The 27,272-nt window shown below is 44.1% G+C and overlaps 1 protein-coding gene across 1 annotated transcript; it reads right to left on the reverse strand.

The window, feature by feature from the left end:
- Positions 1-628: 628 nt before the first annotated feature.
- On the reverse strand, positions 629-26,918 carry DTD1 (D-aminoacyl-tRNA deacylase 1). Its single transcript, XM_065632170.1, has 6 exons — positions 26,802-26,918; positions 24,217-24,307; positions 20,155-20,390; positions 8,845-8,942; positions 3,008-3,184; positions 629-1,275 (listed from the first exon to the last, which is right to left on the reverse strand). The coding sequence occupies exons 1-5, from the start codon at positions 26,842-26,844 to the stop codon at positions 3,029-3,031; spliced, it is 624 nt and encodes a 207-aa protein (XP_065488242.1). The 5' UTR covers positions 26,845-26,918; the 3' UTR covers positions 629-1,275; positions 3,008-3,028.
- Between the last annotated feature and the right edge of the window lie 354 nt (positions 26,919-27,272).

Raw genomic sequence — 27,272 nt, forward strand, 5'->3', positions numbered from 1 at the left:
AAAAAAACCCCACACACAAAACACAACACAACAAAAAAAAACCCAGTGGTTGCACACTCTGCAGTATTGTAAATATGATGCACATTTGGATTAAGAACAGCCATCATCAGTGAGTTAGCCCTACAATCAGGCAAGGACAGCCATGCAACAAGCACCCTGGCTCTGCTGGTGGCCATGGCAGGTGGCTAGTGACGACCATAAGGCCAAGGCAGGCCTGAAGAACACCCTCTATCACAGGCACTGCCATCACCTCTGAAAGAAGTCAAACCTGGAATGATCTGCATTTCCCCTGAAACTTCCCCAGCTTTAACACCCATAGGAGAGCAGTTTCACAGCTGCATCTCAGCTCCTGGTTGCTTGCAGCTTCCATAAGCTGTTCTGCCTCTGATGAATGTGACAGAAATGTCAACAGGCACATGATGTGGTATGTGGAGCAGCTGCTGCGGCATCTCTGTGGCCACCGTAGAGTCACTAAAGGACTTAGATGTTTTGGAAAGAGCAAAGATTTCAGGACATCAACTTGACTTCCAGACTTCCAAAGGAGAGGTAGCATTAGTAGGTGCTTCTTGGGTTGTTGCTTTTCCTCTGTGTTGCACACGTTGTTACACACATGGCTATATATGAGGGAATGTAATACACAAACACCACCAGGCACTCAGCTAGCATAATTTGTTTAATAAAGTCTTTTCTGTTTTTAAAAAAGTTTACAAGACAGATATGTTCCACATGATAAACAACTAGTGGCTGATTTTTCCTTTTAGTAACAATCCATGCAGAAAGACTGGACTGCCTAACTTGGTGCTACATAGCATCTAAACAATATACCAAAATATACACAGATCTACACGCTGCCATGGAAACAGGTAGTACATGACACCATAGAGTGAGAATCAAAATACAAGCCTGTTTGGATCATTTTTCAGAATTCAAGTGTAAGTTTAAGGAAAACCCCTGATTTATTTTTGAAATGGAGCTTATGTACTGATAGTGAATGTTCTGCTACAATCTGTCTATAGTCACCTTTTATTCAGCAGTCGAGTGAAAACACATACACAAAAGTGGTACAAGTCCTTTTTACTACTGATACTACACATTAACAACTGAATCTGATAGCATTGCTTTGGTTGTTTCAATACAGAATGATGTAAGTTTCTAATGCCTTAGTTCTATTTTCCCATTTTCCATTATTTTCCAAAGTCACTGAAGAATGGTGCTGAGGTGAATTTCTGTTGGGTCTCTCTCTTCAAGAATCCAGTGTAGCTTTTGTATGAGAAACTGTGGAAGGCAAGCAAACAGACACATTACTATGAGTAGTCTAAAAATAGAGTATGATTCCTTCAAATTTCATAGAGAAAAGTATCTTCACTTGTTGTCACAGCATGAAAATTAATGCTAGGTTATCAGTACATCAATTTTAGAAATGTGCAGCTCCCTAGAATTTCAAATGCTATTGGAAACGTCAGACTGACCGTAAGTGCTCTAGAAGGCCTGCAAACTCCTGCTCTCTAAAATGTTCTTATTTCAACGCACAACCCAGAAAAAGTGGGGGAAGCCTTGTATTCCTGTAGCACAGAAGCAAGGTCAACAGTTGCTGAGAAAAAGTACACCTTTGTGTTATTTTCTAAAAATATGTTTTCCTTCCAATGCCCCTACTCATCTCCAGGATTAAAACAGGCAGGTGCACCATGCATAAAGCTGAAGAGAGCAGAACTCATGTGATTCCAGCTGTTGTACAATATGACAATCCACCTTTGCCTGCAACCCAATTAATGAATGGAACCATTTCACACCAGTCTTGAAGCTTATCTCCATAAGGCCAGTTAAAAAAAGCCCGTGGACTTGAAATTTTCTTTGATCCCTTTTCCAGGTCAATCCAAAAACAATAAGCATATTTCCAGAAATCTATTCAAGGCTTTATGCAAGTTCATTTGTATTAGTGCCAGACAGGTAATACAAACTTCTATAAAACAGAAATCATCACCAATGTCTGATCACCAGGGTAATTCATGGATTTTTTTTAAAGCAAATTTCTGAGCAATGTGTGATATTGAATTGTATAAATAACAAGCCAGACTGAACTCTAGGGATGGGAAAACAAGAGAAAGGTTAGACTTTAATTTTACAAAGCTGTTAATAATTTAACTGCATAGCCAGATCAGGGTTTCAGTGTGCAGATGAGGGAGAACTTAGACATGTTTGAAAGTTCAAATCAGCAATGTAGCTTTTTGGAGGGTGAGGGAGAGGAAGTCCTGAAGACTTAAAACTGACTGGAAGAGTATGATAAATACATATCTACACATGTAGATAATGCATGACAGAGGATTCAGATCTACATTGAGTCTAATTGATTCACTCATGTCCAAGTGTGTCCTAAAGGGAGAAGAAATCCCAGTTCTCACATTGAATTAAAGCAGCATTAGGCCTGGCCTAATGTCCTCCTTAGACAGTGAAGGTGTATGAAATAGCCTATTATCAAATCCTCCTGGGAAAGAACAAACTGAGGAGGGGGAGGGAGGGATGATGACAGGAAGCTGCAGTTCTGGCCTGTCTCCAGCTTCTGAAATGTTTTCCGCTTCCATTGCTGAGGACTATGTGTTATTTGGGTATTACAAACCGTGGCGGCTGTTCCAGGGCTACCTGCCGGCATGGATACAACCATGTATCCCCTCTCTGAAGAACACAAAGCAGGATTATGAGTTAAGTGACTGCTGTGTTATAAGATCAAAATTTTAGATTTCCTGAGTCAACCTGGAAACAGTTGTGCTGGGCCAGACTCACACACACCTCCAGCGGAGCACACAGCTGGGAAGAGGTTTTCGTCCACTTCTACATTCTGGTGTGCCAACTGCAGACATAAGCGGAGGTTACCCACCAGCAAGATTATCAGAATTTCACCTTTCAGCACTTCTAATGCAACTCTCTGCATGTGCTGCTTCAGTAAAGCGCCCAGGGTTAGAGGCTGCCAAGCAGGAGGACACAGCTTTACAGAAGAGTGGAAAAGCCAAACCTGAGGCCTGCTTTGGGTGTGCTAAGGCTCTCTTTCCGAAGACACATCTCCTTCTGCTCCACTGCTTGCGCTGGGGTCATCCTTGTTACGGGGAGCATTTCTTTCTCTACTTGACTCAGAGGGCACCTTGGTTCTAGTCTTCTCTTTTCTTTGTTGCTGTTTTTCAAGTTTTGTCAGCTATTCACAAAGCAGAATGAGAAAACACCTCATGGAATAAAATAATTTCAGAAGACTATGTCTAAAAATTGTAAATATGAGCATTTGTATAAAACTTGCAACTAAAATTCACACCACCAATAGACATATCAATAAAACAGAAAAAAAAAAAAAAAAGCCCGAGGCTTGGATTTTCAGAAACTTAGAGAAGACTACGAACTATCATCATAGGCTAACATGATCACCCCCAAGTATAAGAGAGAAGTGTACATATTCAAAGGACCATTCTCTGCTTTCCAGGATTCCTTCTCCACCCAACAGAATCTGAAAAATTGGAAAAGAATAAAACACAAAGACCAAAAGGGAGAGCTGGATTCCATGTCTTCTGTTTTGGGTCTTAAATGGCAGTGTTGTGGTTTCAAAGTTGCTGACAACAGATGTATCCCATGTTCATCCATCCGGCACACAAGAATAATTTTATTTTATTCTTTATCCAGAAAAAGAGATATGTGAGCCTTAGCATCACCTAGGATACAGAATAACCATTTCAAATCAGCTTGGACAAAACCCTCAGCTAACGCTGCCTTGCCACCTCTCAGTAGAAATGCTTTCAGTCCTACTAAGAGTCAAACTAAGTTGCTCGTAGCTGTCACTTGTACACCTCTTTCCCATTTGCCAGAGATGCAGGCTGCAGTAAGTTTTGGGGACACTACATATTGATAGCTATTTAAATCACTACACTTTGTGCAGTTTATCTGTTTGGATAATTTCTGTAATCTACTGTTTTTCTCTACTGCTTCCACAATTTCCCCAAGATAAAGCATACTAGTCATAACTCATAGCTTCATGGCCAGAAGGTCTCTTCTGAGGTGAAATGTTCATAGAATAAAATAAACTAGATCATGTATGTTGATTACAAATTAGATAGGCTCATGGAAGATGCATACAAAGACGTAAATCTGAGCTCCAAGTCAGTAAGAGCTAAGAGTGCAGACTGCAGAGGCTTGGAAGGATGCACAGCATCCACTTGTACCTTATCTCACACATACACCCTCCTTGGAACATCTGCTTCTAGCCTAACACAGAATATTCTTAGCTGGCTATTTCAAAACTAAAAATAGTTTATTTTTACTAAGTGGAATGACAGAATATGATGTACCTGTTTGTCTAGCATAATCCAGTCTGCAAATCACGTGCATAGATGTAACAAACACATTGGATGTGATACAGGCAATATTTTAACTCCCATGTCTGACAACACGTGCACTACTCTTCTGTCAACGAGCCTTTATACACAGCACATGAATGTTAAAGGTAATCAAGAAAGCAAATGCATCTGCAGGAAGGGAAACAGAAGCTTGTGAGCTCCTAGTATTAAAGGTATTAAAACTTAATTAATGGTACTCCCATAGTCTCTATGCAGTTGAGTTTTATTTTTGCAAATCTTTTTCAACAATAATGATGCTGAAAAAAAATCCTGTTACCTTATAGCTCTGAAATTTGTAACTCCATGAAACTTCATTGTTTCTGTACAATAATGTGATTACTGAATGGCATGATATCCCCTCTTCTCTAACTAGTGCTTCTTATTACAGAAGAAAAAGCCTAAGACACAACACCAATAGTTTAAATTGAGTTACCTTTATCTTTGAGAAGGCTGTGAGCTAACCAAATAAAGCTAACCCTGGATTTTCAAAACATGAAAAACAGTAGTGTATTCACACTGTGAACCTTGTGCTATTCAATAAAGAATCCACATCCATAATGTATATTTGTTATATATAATTTACATATAGATACAGAAATGGCTCAATATATGATAGCATGCCATACTACCACTTCAAACATGCCTACACTGGCCATTTTCCAACATGGTCTTGGGGGCAAATAGCATTCTCACTAAGGCTTCTGAAGTATATACAGTTCTTGTATATATAGTTTTATAAAAATAAATATATATGTGTACATATAGTCTGATGTACAAGGGGACCATATAGGAGTGGCATTTATAGCCTAAACAGTATGCAACAGATGGTCTCCAAAATTATGACATGTATTATTTATCACAAATGATTTCATGCTACCTAATTCTGCAGCTAATTAGTTTGAGAACAATGTAGTGCAGAGGGCAAACAAAACAGCAGATAGACAGAGATAAATCCAGACCTTCACATCCACCAGATAAATCTCCACCTTCACATCCACCATCCAGGAGGAATAGAAGGCAATCGGCACGTAAGACTGAAGCAGAATCAGACATTCACATTAAATAAAGATTTCATGCTAGATAGTTTGAAAACAGGCATCCTTCCCAGTCTTCAGCCCATGTTGTGGCCAGCAGGAAGGTGTTGTCAGATGAGAAAAGCAGGCAGCCTTGAACTCTGAGGACAAAATCCTTAAACAAGCCAACATTCCCCAAGAACAAGATGGAGCCCTGGTGGTTCCTCCTGGGTTATTTTACACTCGCACACAGGACAGCAGGGGTAAAAGCTCTCTCAGTGGCTTTCCATTTCAGTCAGAAACTGCACCGTGCCATCCTCCAGTGATCCACCTACCCTTACTCCAGTGACTCCCACTGACTGCTTGAGCAAAAAAAGACTGGTCACCAGAGACCAGACACCATGAGGCTCCATCTCATAGTCACAGGCAGCAAGACACAATGCTGCTATCCATCCTGCCACTAATGCCCTCAACTGCAGGCTACAATATATGCTGCTATACAAAGGAGATGGCCTCCTGCAGCTGAGACAGAGCCATGCAAAAGCATGGAGAATTTGTGCACGGAGGTGGCATGGTGGGAACACGTCCTTTCCTGTTCCACAAAGAGCTGGAGTGGTAAAAGCAGTGGGTTGATACTGTCACAAGTACCAGAACTAAACCTCAGCCTTCATAAGTCTATATCATAACCATGGCACCTGAAAATAGTGGGCTATAACTCTCTGGAGGATTGGTGAACAGTTCAAAGAGGACATCAAAGCACTCTGTTCTCTGCCATCCAGCTTTCTGCAGACTATTTCCCAGGCAAATCGGGCAGCAGCTCAGTTACTCCAGGTGGGAATGTGAGTGCTTACATCTACAAGCAGTTCTTACTCCAAAGACAGAGCTGCTGCTGATAATCTTTCACGTTTTGGGCTGAGAACTCTTTGCGCTAAAGCAGTGCAGGTACAAAAAGAAAGACCAGGAGCAGATGTAGTTCTTTCAGGGGCTAAAACATCACAAAAGTATACAGAACAAAATTTGGAGGTAAAACAAAACCAACTCCAAACTAAGATACCTTAGGTCTCTAAGGCAATATGAGATGCTTCCTTTGGCTTCCTCATGCTCTCTTCCCATTAGGCTCCAAACACCTTTAGTATGATATTTTGAGATACGCAGAATTCCCACCAAATACAGCCACCATATGTACTGCAGTCATCACAGAACCTGTAAGCAGGCTTTTAAAGAGCAGGTGTAAATATACATGGCTGGCTGAAAAAAACAAATGTCTGATTTTTAATTCAGAAAAGTGATGGTCAGATGGAGACTCAAGGACAGACCCCATCAGCAAAGTGATTTTATCTTGCTGGTCAACTGGTCAGGTAATTTTGTAGAATCACAGTACATGGGAGAAACTCTAGCTAGAAAAACTGAACAGACTAGACCAGAACCATTCAGTTGGAAGAGACCTACAATGATCATCTAGTCCATCTGCCTGACTAATTCAGGGCTGACCAAAAGTTAAAGCATGTTGTTAGGGACATTGTCCAAATGCCTCCTAAATACTGACAGGCTCGGGGCATCAACCAAGCCTGTTCCAGTGTTTGACCACCCTCTTGATAAAGAAACGCTTCCTAATGTCCAGTCTAAACCTCCCCTGGCACAGCTTTGACGCATTCCCATGCATCCTATCACTGGATACCAAGGAGTTCTGCACCTCCCTCTCCACATCCTCTCCCTCAGGAAGCTATACAGAGCAATCAGGTCACCCCTCAGCCTCATTTTCCCCAAACTAAACAAGCCCAAAGTCCTCAGCCACTCCTCACAGGACATTCCTTCCAGCTTTGTTGCCCTCCTCTGGATGCATTCAAGGACTTCCACATCCTTTTTAAATTGTGGGGACCAGACTGCACACAGTACTCAAGGTGGGGCCACACCAATGCTGAGTACAGCAGGACAATCCCCTCTTTTGACCAGCTGTTCATGCTGTGTTTGATGCGCCCCAGGATGCAGTTTGCCCTCCTGGCTGCCAGGGCACACATTGTTGCCTCGTACTGAGCTGCTGCTGATCAGCACCTCCAGGTCCCTTTCTGCAGGGCTGCTCTCCAGCCACTCCTCTTCCAATTTATACCTGTTCCCACTGTTAGTTCATCTCAGGTGCAGAATCCAGCATTTGTTCTTGTTAAAATTCGTGCCATTGATGATTGTCCAGTGCTCCAATCTATCCAGATCCTTCCGCAAGGCAGCTTGTCCCTCAAGAGAATCAACACCACCTCCCAGTTCAGTATCATCAGCAAACTTACTAATGGTGCATTCAACTCCTGCATCCAGATCACACATAAATGTATTGAACAGAACTGGCCCTAGAATTGAGCCCAGAGGAACATCAGTGATGACCAGTCACCAGACAGATGTAGCCTCATTCACCACAACCCTTTGAGCTCTGCCTTTCAACCAGTTCTTCACCCAGCACACTGCATACCTGCTCATCTCACAGCTGGACACCTTGTCCAGAAGGATGCTGTGAAGGACAATATCAAAAGCCTTACTAAAATCCAGAAAAACAACATCTACCACCTCCCTTTCATTATCTACGCAGGTGACATTATTGTAGAAGGATATCAGATCAGTTAGACAGGACTTTCCCTTCGTGAACCCATGTTGACTGTGCTTGATGACTGCATTGTCCTTTAAATGCCTTTCAGTAGCACACAGTATAATCTTTTCCATAATTTTTCCAGGTACTGAGGTTAGATTAACAGGTTTGTAGTTTCCTGGTTCTTTCCTTATGCCTTCTTATAAACTGGAATAATAATTTCAACAAGGTTAAGTGAAGTGTTATACAAATAGAGTTGGTGTGACCTTGCTGAAGCACAGCTGGTAATAACAATCCCCCCCGCTTCTATTTCAGGCTGTAAAAGTTGGTCACTGTTGTGTTTAGAGAATGAGAAAACCTTATCACTGCATTTAGCTTTCAGCATAGCCTGTGCTGTTCCTCAGCAGAGCTAACTCTCCTCTCCACTCCAGACTTAAATTCAGGACTTAAATTTGCTGTTCTCTTGTTTCTAAGAAAGACACAGCTCTCCAGCTAATCCTTCCATTGAGCTACCCCCATGCAAAAACCCCTAAACGTCACGAAACTTCACTAAAACAAGGGGGAGGGCGGGGCAGATCCAGACACATTAAAAATATAGTTAATGAGTCATGATTAAACAGCAACTTTAATGATAAGGAAGAATAAACTGTAAAAATTTGGTTTGCGTTACACACACAGAACCTTTACCAGGACAGCAGGCAGCTATCAACAGGCAAGGGAACTGAAGAGAACAACGCAGTTATTTAATTTCTCAGAGGCTGCACAGGAAGCGCAAGGTCCTCATGCCTAAGGAAAGCTAGATTGCTTCATAACAGGAATGATACAAATTTGCAGAGGAGGCACAGCTTATAGATTCACCCTTCCCAGACAGGCCCTCTGGCTCACCTACCTGTTTAGGGTCAACGGTGGCAGCCGGGGACTCCAGTTCTATTGTTACAGGACCATCATTCTGGATGTGTACCTGCATGTAGGCACCAAACTTGCCATCTGAAAAGGGAAGAGACAAGAAGTTCTGAGGGCTCTTGGAAGGATAACAGATACTGCAATCTTTCCCAAAATTGCTACTAAAAAGGGAAAAATAAATGCATAGAAGGACAGCCAACTAACAAATTGCAGAAAAGTACTAAGGAAAAAAGTCTATATGCACTCAGCTTTGTGGTCTCACATTCAGAGACAATAAATATGCAGCTAAGTACAGTGACGTCCACAAAACAAGTCTATAGATAATTAAGGTGCTCACAGTTTAGGATGGGCAGGATAGTTCTCACAGGCAAGGAGATGAAATTTTAAAGGATGTAACAGCTAAGTCTAGGGATCCAGTCCAGCTAACTAGTTGATCTTTTCAATAAATCTTATATAAGATTCAAAGTCTATTCTGAAGCACTTGACATTGAATAGTCTAGAGCGGGGGATACAGGTGTACAGTTCAGTCCCAATCTGCTACAGTAATTTCTACATTCCTGTAGAATGGCAAACCAGGCCATTCTTTGTCAGAGTTTGCCAAAAAAGACAGTGCCTACTCCCTCAACCCTGCCTACTTCACAGGAATGTACTTCTGAAACCAGAAATGTCTATGCCATTTTTCATCAATAGCATTTATTAGCACACACCACATTTTTTGTAAGCATTTGAGAAGTTTGCATCACGAGAGACTCCTAAGATTTTTATCCTGTATAGTCTAGAAAAGCCATCTCTTTGTATGCTGTTTTCTCCTCAATCTCATTTTTCTTTGTGCAAGACTCCTGGCTTCATTTTTTCTAGTACAGCTTTCTACTCCTCAAACTCACCCCACCCCTGGCTGAGCCAACTTGACTGCTTGCTCCTACATATTCTCTACTCCTGCCATGCACGCCTGAGTAGCCTTTCAAGACCTTCCTGTCAGGGACAGCAAAACGAACAGATACTACTATATCAATACAAATGCATGGAATTAAAAAATGTGTGCTGCAGCAAGCAGAAAGCAGGTACCAAAAGACTGGAACAGCATCACTTACTGGGAAGGCAGATCTGGAGCCTCCTCAGCAACACAACCAAAAATTCTTCCAGTACCACCTCAAGCAGTAAGCAAGAACATGCTGAAAGCAGTAAATTCAAACTGCAGCAGAGCAACCACCCACTAGGAATATTTGCATAAGACACTGTAGAGCTACACAGCAGCTTTCCATGGCAACATGTAATGTTCCTGACCGAAGACAGGTCAAACCAAACTGTACTGATTTTTCATGAATGTGTTATCGGGGACAACGAGCTCTGGAAGAGTTTTCAGTCTCCCCCTGGCACACATGAATCAGACAGAAGTCTGGTATTTGCTTAAAAGAAAAAGGAAAAAGAAAAGGCATATTCAGGCCTGGCCAGCACACATGGACCATATCACAACACAGACAAAGCCAAGATGTTTAATGCTTTCTTTGCCTCAGTCTTCAACACCAAAGATGGACTCGGGAGCCCCCATAGCCCTGCGTTAGAGAGGCATGCCTGCACGAATGATAAACACCCAATCAATCCAGAACTTGTATGGGATTTGCTACTCCAGCTAGACCCCCGCAAGTCAATGGGGCCTGATGAGATTCATCCAAGGGTGCTTAAAGAGCTGGCTGACGTCATAGCGAGACCTCTTCATGATGTTTCAATGCTGTTGGGAATCTGGAGAGGTCCCAGGTGACTGGAAGGTGGCAAACGTTGTCCCAATCTACAAGAAGGGCAACAGGAATGACTCCGGCAACTACAGGCCTGGCAGCCTCACTTCTGTGCCTGGCAAAATCATGGAGAAGATTATTCTGGGAGTTACTGAAAAACATCTGAAAGACAATGTAATCATCGGTCTGAGCCAGCACAGGTTCATGAGGGAAAAGTCTTGCCTGACCAACTTAATTTCTTTCTATGACAAGGTTACCCATCTAGTTGACCAAGGGAAGCCTGTCGACATGATCTTTTTGGATTTCAGTAAAGCCTTTGATACCATCTCTCACAACATCCTCCTGGATAAGATGTCCAGCACACAGCTGGGTAAACATACAGTGCAGTGGGCGAGCAATTGGCTGACGGGCCGGTCTCAAAGGGTTCTAGTAAATCGGGTTATGTTGGGCTGGTGACCAGTCACTAGCGGGGTTCTGCAGGGATCCATCTTAGGGCCAGGACTCTTCAATGTCTTAATAAATGACTTAGACACAGGACTTGAATAGTAAGCAAGTTCACTGATGACACCAAATTGGGAGGAGCTGTTGACACTCTCTAGAGCAGAGAGGCCCTGCAGAGGGATCTGAACAATTGGAGAACTGGGCAATCACCAACCGCATGAAGTTCAACACGGGCAAGTGCTGGATTTTGCACCTGGGACATGGCAACCCCGGCTGTACATACACACTGGGGGATGAGATGCTGGAAAGCAGCTCTGTGGAGAGGAATCTGGGGGTTCTGGTCGACACCAAGTTGAATATGAGCCAACAGTTGAGCCAACTTTTGGCTGTTTCCCGTTCTCTGGAGTGAAAGTCTCTGACATCTGTGGGTGAGTTTCTGATATTCACTGTGCAGTAAGGTGGAAGTAAAGCTCCAGGGCAAAGTCATTTTCAGTCATGGCTTCACTTCTTTGAACACGTTCTCCAAGTGCAGAACAGCGTGTGCTGCAGCTCATGACGATTTAGCCCCTTGCCCAGAGAGGATGACTGCAGTTCATCAAGAAGGCAAGTTAGTTCAGATATATTTAATAATGATTTTTAGGGAGATAAATGTGCAACAGATAGAAAAGTTGGCTCATGTTGGCTCAACTGGTAGGCAAGAGGGCCAACCATGTCCTGGGGTGCATCAAGCACAGCATTGCCAGCCAGGTGAGGGAGGTGATTGTCCCGCTCTGCTCTGCACTGGTGCGGCTTCACCTGGAGCACTGTGTGCAGTTCTGGGCGCCACAGGATAAAAAAGATATAAAGCTACTGGAGAGTGTCCAGAAGAGGGCTACAAAGTTGGAGAAGGGTTTGGAGGGGAAGCCATATGACAAGCAGCTGAAGTCACTAGGTCTGTTAAACCTGGGGGAGACTGAGGGGAGACCTCATCATGGTCTACAGCTTCCTCACAAGTGGAGGAGGAGGGGTAGGCACTGATCTCTTCTCTCTGACAACCAATGATAGAACCTGAGGGAATGGCAGGAAGATGTGCCAGGGGAGGTTTAGGTTGGACATTTGGAAAAGGTCCTTCCCCCAGAGGGTGGTGGAGCACTGAAACAGACTCCCCAGGGAGGTGTCACGGCCCCAACCCTGACAGTGTTCAAGAAGAGACTGGACAACGCCCTCAGACACATGGTGTGAACTGTGGGGTTGTCCTGTGCAGGGACAGGAGCTGGACTTGATGATCTTTGTGGGTCCCTTCCAACTGAGGACATTCTATGATTCTATGACTCTGTTTCTATGAGACCTACTGCCCAAGTGCTTTTCCAAAGGCTGCATGCCACAATCCACCCCATGACCTAGAGACATAAGCTCTGGAAAAGCCAAAAACTAAAGCTCTGCCCAAGAGTCTGCTGGCAATGGTCCAGCGGCCAAGGAAAAGGTTCCTGGACTGACCACTGAAGAGTCATTACAACAGAAACATCAATGGAAAGGTGCAAGAGCATGATCTGAGGAAGTATTTTTATGAAAAGGAATGTGATTTACTAAACAGAGAGCTGCAGAATTTTACCAGCTGCACTCCTCAGCCATTTTCTGCCCCACAGAGGAGGCAGCAGAAGAGAACCTGTACCCAGTGTCCCAGCTCACTGTCTCTACTCAGGCTCCTTTGATCAAATGGATCTTCTTCAATGTTTCCCATGGGTGCAGAGATGTTACGGGTGTTGAATCTAGAAACTCAACAAAGGCACAGCTACCGTAGCTGCACACCGCCAGGTCCAAACAGTAGCAAGGCTGAGCATGTATTCCCAGTAGGCACACATGCACGAACACATACATGGTACACACACACATACATATATACAACACACACAGCCAGTGCACAGATACCAACACAGACACACTCAGCACCCAAAGGAACACAAACAGCACCTACAGCCTCACCTCGAACCCCTACTGGTTGATCAGGATGAAGGTCCATTAGTGGGAAATATGTACATATATACAATGCAGACCCCTCCAGTACCTAGGCTTAGACACTCAGTCTGTCCAGTAGCTTGCCCATGGATCCTGGCCTCCTCAGGTGCTGGCACCTGGCTATACGAGTCCCTGAGGCCTGCAGCCCTGCTCCTGCTGCTGGTACAGACCCCCTGGCATGCACGCACACACACACACACACCTCCCTCCAGCTCTCTGGCAGTTTCCTGGCTCTCCCCATTCTTACCCTTAGAGACACACTCATGCACACACACAGGTCTCGTCTGTAGAGACCCCTGCTCTCTCCACTAGCTTGCCAGGACTCCTCCAGTCCTTCCAGGAGCCAGTTCCTGCTGTGGTCTTACCCTTGGAGACACACACCCAGACCCAGCTCTGGTCACCACAGCTCCTTGCCAGCTCATCCTGCTCCGTATTTGCTCACTCACAGACACAAGCCTCAGACCCATGGTCCCACTCCAGTTGCTGCACTCAAACTCCCATTCACACACACGCGGACAAAACAGTGGGTCCCTCAAATAGTTAGAAATGTAAGAAGACAAGGCAGTCTGCGCTGATCAAGTGCAGGGCATGGACACAAGCGTACTGACCAGTCATTGCTTGCATGTGGCTGGCCCTTTTTATACCCATAGCCCTTTACATTCCCATGCTTGTTCCTCCCAAAATCACCTAGACCCACTCCCTTCCCTGGCTTCGGTTCCTCACCTAAACATCCCATAATAGGTCTTGTGCTACCCCAAAATGCTCTCCCCCTGCATGTGCCCCCGTATCCCTAGGCACTGATCCCCTCAGTCCACAAGGTGCTCTGGAGACTCCCCAGGATGGGCATCACACCTGGACCATGGGACTGAGGGTCCCCCAGGACAGCCCTGGGAAGGGCCTGAACAGGGTTTACAATCCTCCAAGTCCAGAATTTGGGTTTCCCTGCCTGCTTCTGTGCTCCTTTCTGTGTGTGAAAACCAGTTTTGCATCACATAACCTGAGGAGAATAACTGCAGCAGAAGTGAAAATGTCTTCTCATCTGACAGCTCCAATGTAGGGTCAGTACTCTGTGGAGAGAGGGGACAACTGAGGCTGCAGTGGCATCAAAGAATGGCACATTACAATTTACTGCCACATCAACAGCTACTGCTTTTCAAAGGTGCAGTTGACTTGACTGGGTAACTTGGGTAAACAGAAATACCATGAAGCTGTCAGTATTTCAGGAAAGGATCAGTGTGTTCTGAATGCTAGCTAACAGTGCAGAAGGAAAAAAGAAGAGAGTTACTAAATAACTACAGAAAATGACAGAAAATTTAAGAGACAAAAGTATTACAAAGCAAGTAAAAAAATTCAAAAATACCTGTTCTCATTTTATAAATTTGCAGGACCCTGGAACATGTAAAGGGTCACACTGAGAAAAGATGTCAGAGCAATCAAAATACTAGTGATTCTAATTTTCCAGCACAGTTTTCAAAACCTTTGCCACCCATGACAGATGAGAACCTGCAGAGAAAACCCAGGTAGCTTCTCCCTAAACCCGTAGTTTATGGTCTCACTGGTGAATCATGTAGATACACATTTTCAAAGATGCCTCTCAGTTGAGAAAAGCTTGAAGAATGTTTGGGTTTCGTTAGCTGTATCTGCACCTCTGAAGTCTTATCTACCATAATGTGTAAGAGTTTCTTAGAGAAGAAATACCAATTACAGCACAGGAATCTCACAGAATTGTTTCCTGTACAGAAACAGAGAGCTTCTGCATCTGAGAAGCACAATAAAACAAGACTCTATACCTTCTTACAGACCATGAGGGAAGGATCTACTGACATGCTTATAGAGTGTTTACGTTGCTTCTTTAGGAAGATCAAGCAGATCATTGTTATATTTAGAGTGTATATGGAAAGAGATGTACCTATACACTGATCACATAAACCAGTCAAAACTAATGCATCTTTCTTTAACAAAATAATAAATTAAAAATACCATCTTAAACTTTATTAGCGGGAGCACAGCTTTTCAAACAGATCTCTACACATTGTGTCATCCCTCTGCTGTAGTTTACTCTCAGAAAACTAGTACCTTTTTCACTTCCCATAAATGTCTGGACCTTAAAAAAAATAAACAGACCCCTTTTTTCAAAGGCTGATAAACTAGTCAAATAAGCCCATACCTTTACCAGAACACTCAAAGCACTCCAATGTCACAAGCACTTTCTATCTTTGGCACCAGAACTACTGTCAAGGGACATCTTTCTATAACCACTCTCTCCCATTCTCCTCAGTTAAATTTCCAGCCTTTTGATGCAAGGTCAAGGTGAATCACAGCTCAAAAAGTTTAAGATTTAGAACTAATGGAAACAGTACTTAAAAACAGACATGTCTGTTAATGCCTTCCTCTATAGCCTCTATCTTCCAGACCTTCTTCTGAAAGACAGAAAGGGTCTCAATGCCTTGCAACCATCACAATATGAAAGGCAGTGTGAGTTTCTGTCTCAGCAACTTCATTGTCTCAAAGGATTTTAAAAGCCAACTGAGGGAGAATTTCTTCACAGATTCCAAAATCCCTTTATTGGTCTGGACCACCACACACCTTCATCTTGAGGCTTTCAAACATACCACAAAGGTGATGTTATTCACAGAAGCAGCTGTCGTCTTCCCTTATAACAAACTGAGCTGTCCTGTAGTTTCAGGGACCATGGTCCCTGCACAGTATGTGCTTTCCTCACGGGACACTTCTTGATTTTTGTACTGGCCACTCCCTTATACAACAAACCAAATGGTTCCAGTGGTCCACTGGGACAGTTAAACCTAGTTTCACAATTTCTTCCTAATCAATGCCTAAACCCTCCTTAGAAAGAGATGCTTTTTCAGCAGAATTTCCCCTAGTGTTGGTTGCCTGCCTTAAAAACACGCTCCTGCTTTCCTTCCCTTGCCCCAGTGTCTACCATAGTTTCAGTATATGGCAATTCATATAACCTGCCAGAGAAGGCACTTTTCATTTGTGTGTTATGGCATCCTGCAGAGGCAAGCTAAGAGACAAGCCTGACTCCCCATTTTGCATTCACCTGAGAGCATACCGGTAGAATACATCACCTCTGCAGCAAACAGGCTGCAAAGGAGTTGATTATCCTGCCCTTGAGTGCAACTTCTCAAACTCTGATGCAGACAAATCCCTCTTCTGCACAGGACTGCAAAGAAACTGAAGACATCATCTCTTCCATCTCTCTGTCCCAAGAGTCTGTCTGGGTTGATTTTCATTTTTCAGTTAGAAGGAAAGGAGGAGAAAGAATCCACCCTCTTTGGATGTTGCTTGTTACCCCAGCAACTTGTACTGTCCATGAGAGACACCAGTAACTTACCCTTAAATACTGTTTCTTTTCCTGCTTCTTATATCACAATGCTCATCAACGCAGTAAGTACCTTTCCCCACTTTAAGACTTCTTGACTGACCAAGGCACCTCCTTGCAATAACCTCTGCAATAAAGTAGGATCCTACAAGTATAATTAAAGTGAGAAGTTTATTCTGCTGGACACCTATGTCTTCACATTCCTTTTCCCTTTAGAATCTGCCATACATATCTTCCTCAGAGGCAAGAAGATCTTGATCTGAGGTGAGACAGACAAGCCAGATCTAAGATGTAAAGACTTGAAAATGAGATACAATTTACTTTCAGAATATTTTTTGGATATATCTCAAGCTTCATGAGCTAGAAATTTCACACTGGTTTTATTCAGAAGTTATTTCTAAGCTTGTCTCCTTGGAAAGTTATTCCTAATTAGTTCCATGCCGGTACTCTTGCTCCACATAAGAGTACTTATTCCAAAGTGACGACACTCTCGAAGGCACTTAGTAAGAGAGAATAACACTGCTTTTAACTAAAACCTTAATCTGAATTAAACTCTGCCTTGTGGAGCAGTCCTCTCATATTTACTCAGATATTAAGGGAATGAGATATTTCACACTCTCTGTCATGCTAATCCTTACTGCTTCAGAAGACTAAATGCACATTCAAGAAAGAGAGTGAAGGCCCTGACACACAAGGAGAAGCGTCGGTAGGCCTAGGTTTTGGATATTAGCTTGCACAACAGAGTACACAGGCCTGCATTCACCAGCTCTGCTCCTCAGAATGGCGTGAGGTGTTTAAGAATGAATTTAACAACAAGAATGCAAGACAAGCAAGGACTTGTGATACAGCCTTCTCTTTCCTAGACATGGGTGTCCATCTGCAGTCTTAAGACATCTGCGTTAATCTAGGAGCCACAGCTCTGAGAGTTCTCCAAGACTTTGTTTTGTCAAACGTCCCCCTGCTCCGGGTGTGAAAGAATGGTTTGCATTTCGATTTGGGGAACACTTACCATTCTGAGCTCCAAGCTGGCAAGCTCCAGATAGACCAGATACGAGATGGAGGAAGTGCCTGCCCAGCACCTACAACAGTGGCACACGTAGTAGCTCAATTTCCAACAGCCGAATTAATGTACTGACAAAACATAGGGACTAGAAAAAACATGGCTCTTAAGCAATATGGCAAGACATTTATTTATCTGTCTTTGACTTGGCTAAACAAATTCCACTTTAAATTATTCCTCTAAAATGCATTAAGCAATTTGCACGATCAAAGGGAAGGGCACCTACAGAAATCCAGAGAACCAAACTTTCATCTCCCAATAACTGCAATTGTGTGTAGGTGTGTGTGCATGTGTAGGGGAAATACATGAGCACAGACTTTGAAGGTAGAAAGCAGAGCCTCATGCTGATACACTAAACCTATTTTAATAGTCCAGAAGCTGATTCACCAGTGCTCCTTTCCAGTGCCCTCCCATGACCCTTCGTAACACAGTAACATGTAGGACAGCCTCCCACAGGTCAGGTTCTGATTTCCTTAGGACTTTTTCACAGAATCACAGAATGGTTGGGGTTGGAAGGGACCTCTGTAGATCATCTAGTCCAACCCACCTGCTAAAGCAGGTTCACCCAGAGCAAATTGCACAGGAATGTGTCCAGGTGGGTTTTGAATGTCTCCAGAGAAGGAGACTCCACCACCTCCCCAGGCAGCCTGTTCCAGGGCTATGTCACCCTCAAAGTAAGGGCAGAATTCAATATGTTTGCACGCCACATTAAATCACAGCCCAGGTATGACAATTTCCTAGACTTATTCTTACACTCAAGCAGTCCTGCTCACATACAGCCTGCCAGCATGTAAAGGCTCTGTGCTCTAATACACCTCAGCTCAGGGAAACTGTAAACTCTGCTGATGAAACCACAGGACTTGGTCTACTATCCATGAAACTGACAAGCTTCAGAAACTTTGTATGCACAAAAATAAATAGATAAGACAAGCAAACAAACAAAAATAACACTGGCAAAGCAACTGGCACAACAGAAACTTCGATCATAAGAGTCTAATAGATTTGGATGCAGCACAACGTAGACTGGCACAGTCTAAAAAAAAGCAAAATTAGAAATGAACAGGTGGCTCCAGTGCTGTCAGTTAGTTTCAAATGCATATGTTATCTGACACAATAGCACAGGCAGTCACTCTTGGGTTTCTAAATCTATGTTTTCAGCATGAAAAAAAAAATGCAGAAGTGAAAGCTGGTTTTGCCAGAAGCATTGGCAAACAAGTGCTCAAATATGGGCAGTTAACAAGAGTGGCTATTCATTTCACGTGCATAACTATTATTCACTGAAAAGAGAAGTTCAAAAAGCTGCTGTCAAAATATAAACTGATTCAAAGTATTTCAGAAATAGAGTATTTTCCAAAGCCCAAGCAAAAAGATGTAGATACACAGAGATATATCAATGTTTCAACATCTCGTTTAAGTGAAAGAAGAAAGTCCATACTTGCTTTTAGTTTACCAGGACATAAAGATTCAACTCAATCAAATCTTATCAGGGCAAATCTTATTCCCATTGATTTCCCAGAAGTTCTGTTATCAATTTCAGAAGCACAGGAATGGGTCCTAACTTAGTCATAACAAAGATAAAGATTCAAAAACACACGAATGGGTCCTAACTTAGTCATAACAAAGATAAAGATTCAAAAAGCACATACTCTGAATTCACTAGAAGCTAGCTATGTTACAGACTGAAAGGGATGCAGAGAAGGGATATCAGAAACACATTCCTTATCATCAAAAAATGTCAACTGGAAGAACATATCAAGCTGCTGGAAAGCTGACACAGGATGGACATTTCATGTGTGCATTTCACTGTACCTCCTTGGAAAGCACTGGTATAATTAATTAGCTTCATCTACAGTCTGTATGGAAATTGACCTCTAAGTCTTTCCATAGCTATCAGTTCTCTGTCTTTTTCTCCTTTTTTTCCTCATAAGGAAGGTAAGGTTGACCATTACCTATTAATAGCCCCTATTAAAAAAATAGTCTTCTAGACACTTGTTTTCTGGGCAAGTGTATGAAAAATTAGAGTTTAAATACGAAAATGGCCAGAAAGCAAAGAGAGAAGCAAACAGAAAAGATTAAGGTGGATAGAGCACAAATGCAAAGGGAAGCCAAGCATTTTTTGGTAAAGAGAAAACGGTTGCGTACACGGCATAGAGTTGAGAAAAGACAGTCTAAGTCAAACACTGTTCTCAAGTAGTACATTACACCTCCCACTGTCGTCATTACCATCTAACAGAATGTAGAACTAAAGTGACAGATGGAGCTACACTGTCCAACACACACTGGCAACGCCTCCGAGCCTGACTAACCACATATGCCTCAGAAAAAATGCTCCTAATCTAATTAATCTGGCTACACAGCACAAAGCATCCAGCCTTCGAGGGAACCTGACCCCAAAGCTTGTTCTCATGGCTGCAGGCCCTCTGGGTTACGTCGTCAGAGTCATTGCTCGTGTTGTACAACCGATAACAATACAAAAGCATCTACATGTCAAAATTTCCAGAGGAACACCTGGAAACAGCTTGGGTAGAGGAAGACTGGAGTCATCACCTCGCCAGACTGCTAGTAAAAATACCATAATATCCCCTCATCTACTGCCATGTAAAGACAGCTCCTTTGCAACATAGACGGAAAATCACAGAATAAAAAAAGTAACAATCAGGTAAGAGCACATACAAACAAAGCCCACTGGTCACATCAAGGACCTCACCAACCTTTTGCCCTTACCTTTAATAAGCTCTGGTTTGTAGGCTTTTCTTAGCTGCTCTAGGAAGTTGTTATAAAAACATTCCGCCTGCTCTGTGGGCATTGCCATGTGGTAGTCGGGCTTGTTTCCTTTCAGGATGCATTGCAGAGTAAATTGGCTCACACACAACACTTCATACTGTTTATCCATCACGCTTTTGGACCAGTGCTTCCCACTTTCATCTTCAAATACTCGCAAGTTCAAGATCTTTCGAACCCTAGGAGAAGAAAAAGATAATTCCTGAATTGTCCCACGTAGGATCAACAGGTACAAGTTAATGCCTACTACACAGGATAAGATAAAAGTGAAGGCAGGTGAATATTCATTCTGTCTCCACATAACAAAGGATGCCCTTGTCCCTTCCTTCCTAAACCATGGGAATCTCAGCACATTAGGCAGAGCGATAACCAAGAAAGCACACACAACACTGTCAGACCATTCATTAATATGATCATTTTACAGAGCATGAGATCAGGACAGAATAACTGCAAGTTACAGGGTGACACGAAGATGGCATAGAAAGTAAGAAACTTACTCTGTACTATCTGATTTTATGTGTCACAACATTATTTAACCTGTGAATAGCTTTGAGAAATTTAATCTTCCCACCACACTGGGAAATCACACTCAGTATGAAACAAGATGAGATGATCATGGTTGTTTCCAAACATGATTCACATATATTCCTCCAGCTTTGTGACCTCCTAGGACTCCCCCTGAACCAGGCCCCACAGGCCAGATGAGGACAGCACTTTTTCATCTGGATCATAGAATCATAGAGTGGTTTGCATTGGAAGGGACTTTCAAAGGTCATCTAGCCCAAACTCTTGCAGGGACATCTTCAACTAGATCAGGTTTCTCAGAGCCCCGTCCAACCCAGCCTTGAATGTCTCCAGGGATGGGGCATCTACCACCTCTCTGGGCAACCTGTGCCAGTGTTTCATCACCCTAATAGTAAAAAATTTCTTCCTTATATCTAATGTAAATCTTCCCTCTTTTCATTTGAAACCATTACCCCTTGTCCTATGGCAACAGGCCCTGCTAAAAAGTCTGTCTCCGTCTTTCTTATAGGCTCCTTTTAAGTACTGAAAGGCTGCAATAAGGTCTCCCTGGAGCCTTCTCTTTCTCCAGGCTGAACAACTCTTTGATCATTTTTGTGCCGTCCTCTGGCCCCTCTCCATCAGGTTCATGTCTTTCCTGTGCTAAGGGCTCCAGAGCTGGACACAGGACTCCAGGTGGGGTCTCACCAGAGCAGAGTAGAGGGGCAGAATCACCTGCATCCACCTGCTGGTCACAGATGAGAGGAGGAAGACAAGGAACAGTCCAGAACTGCAGGTGGCAGCAAAGCAGTGACTGGGACATGTTCGCGTTTGTATTAAGGTGGATGTTTGGATCTGGGGGGCAGAACTGACTGGTTCGAATACTCAGAGAAGACAAGGAGACTTTCACAAATAGATTCTGAAAAGCAGCAGGCAGACCTGCAACGTAGTCTATGGCTGGACTTTGATTGATAACAAGACTGCATGCATGCCACTCTCCTGTCTTTGGTTTCTTCTTTTAGCTTCTACAAATCTGCAGCATCTATGAACAAGGGAGCATATCAAGTAAAAAGCATTTCAATTGCAGCCATCAGTCAGACATTTTACACTGCAGTAGAGGTGAGGCAGTTAGTATAAAATAAAGGTGAGACTTTTTTATGGTCATAGAATAGAATCAAAGAATAGTTTGGGTTGGAAGGGACCTTAAAGGGTCATCTAGTCCAACGTCCCTGAGGCAGACTAACAGCAACCATCTTTGCCAATTTGTGCTTGTCAAAGACAAACAGAATAGACTCCTGAACGAAGTGGACAGTTAAAAGCCTGGAAGATTCCAGCGCATAGGCTTAAATCACTGCCACTGCTATGTTTTAACAATAAGGATGTTTGTTGCTTCATTTACAGCAGAAGAGCTGGTTAAGCTGATTTCTTTCATTCCTTTTTTTTCAGATGCTGGCTTCCTGCCTTTCCTCCATCAGTCATTCCAACAACTTGGTGTTGCAAGCACAGTTGCTACAGATCACCCACTTGCAATATTCTGAAGTATCTTTCACATTCACCAAAGCAGGAATGAGACATGACAATAGAGCAAATGTTACACACTGAGAAAGCTAACATTAAGGCAAGCCAATGGAACATGTCATAATAAAAACACTTTCAGCTTTGCTGCAATTCTCTACAAGTTTCACATGTTTATAGAATCAGAGAATCATAGAATCATAGGAGCATTTGGGTTGGAAGAGAACCTTAAGATCATCAACTCCAACAACAACCTAACTCTCATGGCACTAAACCATGTCCCTAAGAACCTCATCTAAATGTCTTTTAAACATCTCTAGGGATGGTGACTCAATCACTTCCCTGGGCAGCCTGTTCCAATGCCTGACAACCATTTCTGTGAATAAATTTTTCCTAGTATCCAGTTTGAACCTCCCTGGGTACAAATTGAGGCCATTTCCTCTCATCCTACTAGTTGTTACTCAGGATGAGACCAACCCCCTCCATGCTACAACCTCCTTTCAGGCAGTTGTAGACAGCAATAAGGTCTCCCCTCAGCCTCCTTTTCTCCAGGCTAAACAGCCCCAGCTCACTCAGTCGCTCCTCATCAGACTTGTGCTCCAGACACTTCACCAGCGTTGTTGCCCTTTTCTGAGCTCTCTCCAGCACCTCAATGTCATTCTCGTAGTGAACAGCCCTTCTCTGAACACAGAACTCAAGGTGGGGCCTCACCAGCGCTGAGTACAGTGGCATGATCAATTCTCTAGTCCTGCTGGCCACACTGTTCCTGATACAAGCCAGGATGCTGTTGGCCTTTTTGGCCACCTGGGCACACTGCTGGCTCATGTTCAGCCACTGTCAATCAACACCCTCAGATCCCTCTCTGCCAGGCAGCTTTCCAGCCACTCTTCCCCAAGGCTGTAGCACTGCCCAGGGTTGTTGTGACCCAAGTGCAAGACTCAGCACTTGGCCTTGTTAAACCTCATACACTTGGCCTCAGCCCAATGATCCAGCCAGCCCAGATCCCTCTGTATGGCCTTCCTACTCTCAAGCAGATCAACATTCCCACCCAACTTGGTGTCATCTGCAAACTTACTGAGGGTGCACCCAATCCCCTCATGCAGATCATTGATAAAGAGATTAAACAGAACTGGCCCCAATACCGAGCCCTGGGGAACACCACTTGTGACTGGCCGCCAACTAGATTTGGTTCCATTCACCACAACTCTTTGAGCCCAGCCCTCCAGCCAGTTCTTTACCTAGTCCCACTCTCTACTTTCTCTTCTGCATCTGCTAAATGCTGTTTTCACTCTCACTCACATTCTCCTCTCTTTGCTGCTTGAGCCTTTGCTCTTCCTAACATCAGTTAGTTCTATTACCCATTTCTTTTTTGCCTTCACAAGAACTGAGGTCAGCCCTAGAACAACAAACAGTCCACATGAGACACAAGATGACCCTGGAGAACTCTCTATTACATGTGTTTGCCAGCTGAATGACAATATTTTGTGGCTGTGGAAAAGATAGCCAGAGCTAACCCTCCAGGCTGCCAAAACTGATTCACCTTTACAGAAAAGTAACTCATAAGACCATCCAGCCTTTTGGAAGAACAAAAATTCTCATGGGCAAACTAAAATGGGAGTCTGAGGTTCTGATACATCCCATCCTAGAAGGATGGAGCTCTTCAGGGTAAATTCATACAGTCAAAAGGACAGATATTTAAAAAGTGAGATCAGAAAAACCCAACATGTTGATTCTTTGGTTTTGAGTCTGTTCTTGATAAAAAAACACAGAGATCGGGAATGGAAACAGATTTTTCTCAATGGAACGTAAAAAGAAAACTCTAACTAATAAACCTGTATTCAAGGTAAAATCTGAAGAGAAACTAACAGGCAAACCTGTGTTTCCCAAGAGGAATTCCCCATTTGTTTGGCTATTGCACAGGCATCACTGATTCAGTGCCAGAAATGCACAAATAAAAGAGTACAAGGCAAAAGAAAATCTTTGACTTACATGTGCTCCAGCTCTCTTTGCGTATCTTCCAAAGAAATGCCCAGCAGCACACAGAGGCCTCGTCCTATTGAACTTATTTGTTCACCACCCACTGGGGAAGGGAAGGAAAAAGAAAAGTAAGGCTAAACGCACTGTTTTGTTTTATGACATAAGGAAGTACTGACTTCAGCTGGCAACTGTACAACCACCAAAGAAAACATCATTCTAAACTCTTCTTCTCTGTCTTAAGAGAGTAAAGATCATGTAGAAGCCCCCTTTCAAAAGTCTTCCCAACATTGTGACTTATTTGTGGGGGACTAGCTCAAGATGCTTACTCCAGCATTTAAAAACAATGTATAAAGATTCTTTATTACAACTGGATCATAAGCACTAAACAGAGATTTGGCAGAACTCTCTCCAGTCCTTGTAAAAATTATCCACCTGGTATCAATAAGTGTATTCAATTTCTCTACTCCACTATTCCTTACATATTTTGCATTAGTTGTGAAAAGGTTGATTTCTATTGGATATAGTCCTCTTGGATTTTTTCAAACACCACTTTGAATAACCTGCAAATTCTACCTTCCTACTTGGGAACACAATCTCTTTAATGACATTTAAATAAAACACAAATCATCACAGATCCACTGTGTTTTCCTAAGAAATGTTTGAAATTATCCCAAATTAATTAAATTATCTTAATTTGAATTATCTTAACATGGTTAAGGCTGCGATGACTGTAGTAAGATTTAAATGAGGTCTTAAAACTGAGATAAGTGCCAGCTATGCAGCTGTTAAAACTATATCCAGGCTTATGCAACTGGAAAAAAAAAACCTCAAAAGTTCTGTAAAAGGGAAGGAAAGCAGTCCCCCAGCAAAAGCTGAAGGCCTGTGTCTGTGCACCAGTGGCCAGATCTGGACTATTTCCAATGGGCAGAAGCAAACCAGGGGAGGAAAACTCCTCTCAAAACATCCTCCTTTCCATCCAATCTGGGTATGAGCCCTCCAGTTCAGAACTCTATACTCCCACTAAGCATAGCACTATCTCCCTCTGTGACATGCCAAACTCTTTCAACAGCCAGAAACGACGGTTTCAATTCTACCCAGAAATGTGGCAATAAATCACAGTGCTAATGGGGTCTGACCATTATTGTACACGCAGTACCAGCTGTGCACAAAAGCTGCTCTCCTTATCACAGCCACACTCTTCCAATGCTTACTGACCATCCATGTGCAAGCAGAGGTTATTTATTTAAGGCACAGGCTATCCTGCTGCACACCACCTCACCCCTGGGCCCCAGAGCAGGCACACTTACTGCCTCACATGCCAATTTCTCGGGGATTTCAGGCATCTTGAACACAGAAGATCCAACCAGTGCAACAGCAGGGATGTACCATCAGACACATCGTTCCTAGCAGCAGCTAGGCAAGCACCAGGGCTATCACATGCAAGCAATGCATGGTGGTAACAGGCACAGCACTGCCCACATGCACAAGCAATACGAAAAGGTGAGTCAGGCTGCACTGCCAATATGCTTGTGGTGCAAGGAGGAGACTGCAATTGTAGTGCCGATGCACGCAAGACATAGGAGAAGGTCACTGGAATGGCACTGCCAACACACACAAGCAACACATGGAGGTGTCTCTGATTATAGTGCCAACCATTCAAGTCATGGGAGAAGGTGATCGCAACAGCATTGCTGACACACACAAGCAACGCAAAGAGGCAACTGTGACCATAGTGCCAGCACGTGTGAGCCATGCAAGGAGGCAACTGGGATGGCTCCACTGACACAAGCAAGCAATGTACAACAGTAACTAGGACAGCTCTGCCAAAGCAAGCAATGCAAGGAGATGACTGCAATCATAGTGCAAACACAGGAAAGCTATGCAAGGAAGCAGCTCCTGTTATAGAGACAACACATGGGCAAAGGCACTGGGATAGCATTGCTGACACACACAAGCAATACAAGGAGATGACTGTGACTGTAGTGCCACCACATGCAAACAATGCAAGGAGGCGATTGCAACTGCGCTGCCAACACATGACAGCAATGAAAGAAGCAATTCTGGTTACAGTGTCAACACATGCAAACTATGTCCCTGGCAACTGGGACAGCTGACACATGGAAGCAATGCCAGGAGGCAACTCTTATTGTGCCCAATACATGCAAGCCATAGGAAAAGGTGATCACAATAGCACTGCCGACACAAACGAGCAATGCAAATGACTGTGACTGTCGCGGCAGCACATGCAAACCACGACACGGCGCGGTTGGGACGGCAGTGCCGACACGGACACAGCCCCGCACGCCTGTGACAGGACAGCCCGGCCAGCACACACAGCTACGCGACGAGACGCTTCCCCGAGCGTGGGGGCAGCCCGACTGCCCGCGCACGTCAGCCGTGGGAGAAAGCGAGAGGGACAGCGCTGCCCGCACACGCACACGCAGACACCACCGCGGGACGGCACTGACGGGCCGCTGGAGGCCGAGGCGGGGAGGGAAGGCCCGGCCGGGGCAAGATGGAAGGCAGGGGCGGGAGAAGCCGCGCTCCGCCCGCCCCCGCCATCCCCCTTCCTCTGGCCTCGGTGGCGATACACTGACCTGTGACACTGGCCTGGGCCACCCGCTGAACGATGGCCTTCATGGTGGCGCGGCCGCGCAGCGCAGGCTCGGCGCCGGTGCGGGGGGAAAGCGGCGGCGCTTGGCAACGGTGGCCGCTCCCTGGCGGGGCGCGCTGCTCACAGCGCCCCCTGGCGGCTAGGAGGTGCTGCCGCAGCCTCCCGGTCAGAGCCGCTGTCGGCCCGCGGGGTGTGTGCGGTACAACAGGCACAAGCGGTGCCCGTCGGGGCTTCCGCTATAGGAAGCGTCTGTAGGAAAGGGAGGTGTGAGTAAAGGCAGGCGAGGTGCCTGCAAATGTTATGCGTGCAGAGGGGGTCCCTTCCTCTAAAGGGAGTTGGTGCCTATAGGGTCCACCTACAGAAAAGAGCAATTGCAGGTAATCGGAGCAGCGTCCTGTATAGGAATGACTATAGGGGCATGGAGATGTGCTCATAGAAAATTAGTGGATGGGAG

The sequence above is a fragment of the Caloenas nicobarica genome, chromosome 3, assembly GCF_036013445.1.
Source record: "Caloenas nicobarica isolate bCalNic1 chromosome 3, bCalNic1.hap1, whole genome shotgun sequence".
NCBI lineage: Eukaryota > Metazoa > Chordata > Aves > Columbiformes > Columbidae > Caloenas > Caloenas nicobarica.

Excerpts from the sequence above, each read along its gene's own strand:
- DTD1 (XM_065632170.1), bottom strand. The coding sequence starts at position 26,844 with ATGAAGGCCATCGTTCAGCGGGTGGCCCAGGCCAGTGTCACAG. Across the intron at positions 24,308-26,801 it reads GGCCCAGGCCAGTGTCACAG|TGGGTGGTGAACAAATAAGT; the intron begins GTCAGTGTATCG and ends TCCCTTCCCCAG. Across the intron at positions 3,185-8,844 it reads CCACCGTTGACCCTAAACAG|CTGACAAAACTTGAAAAACA; the intron begins GTAGGTGAGCCA and ends CTTTGTGAATAG.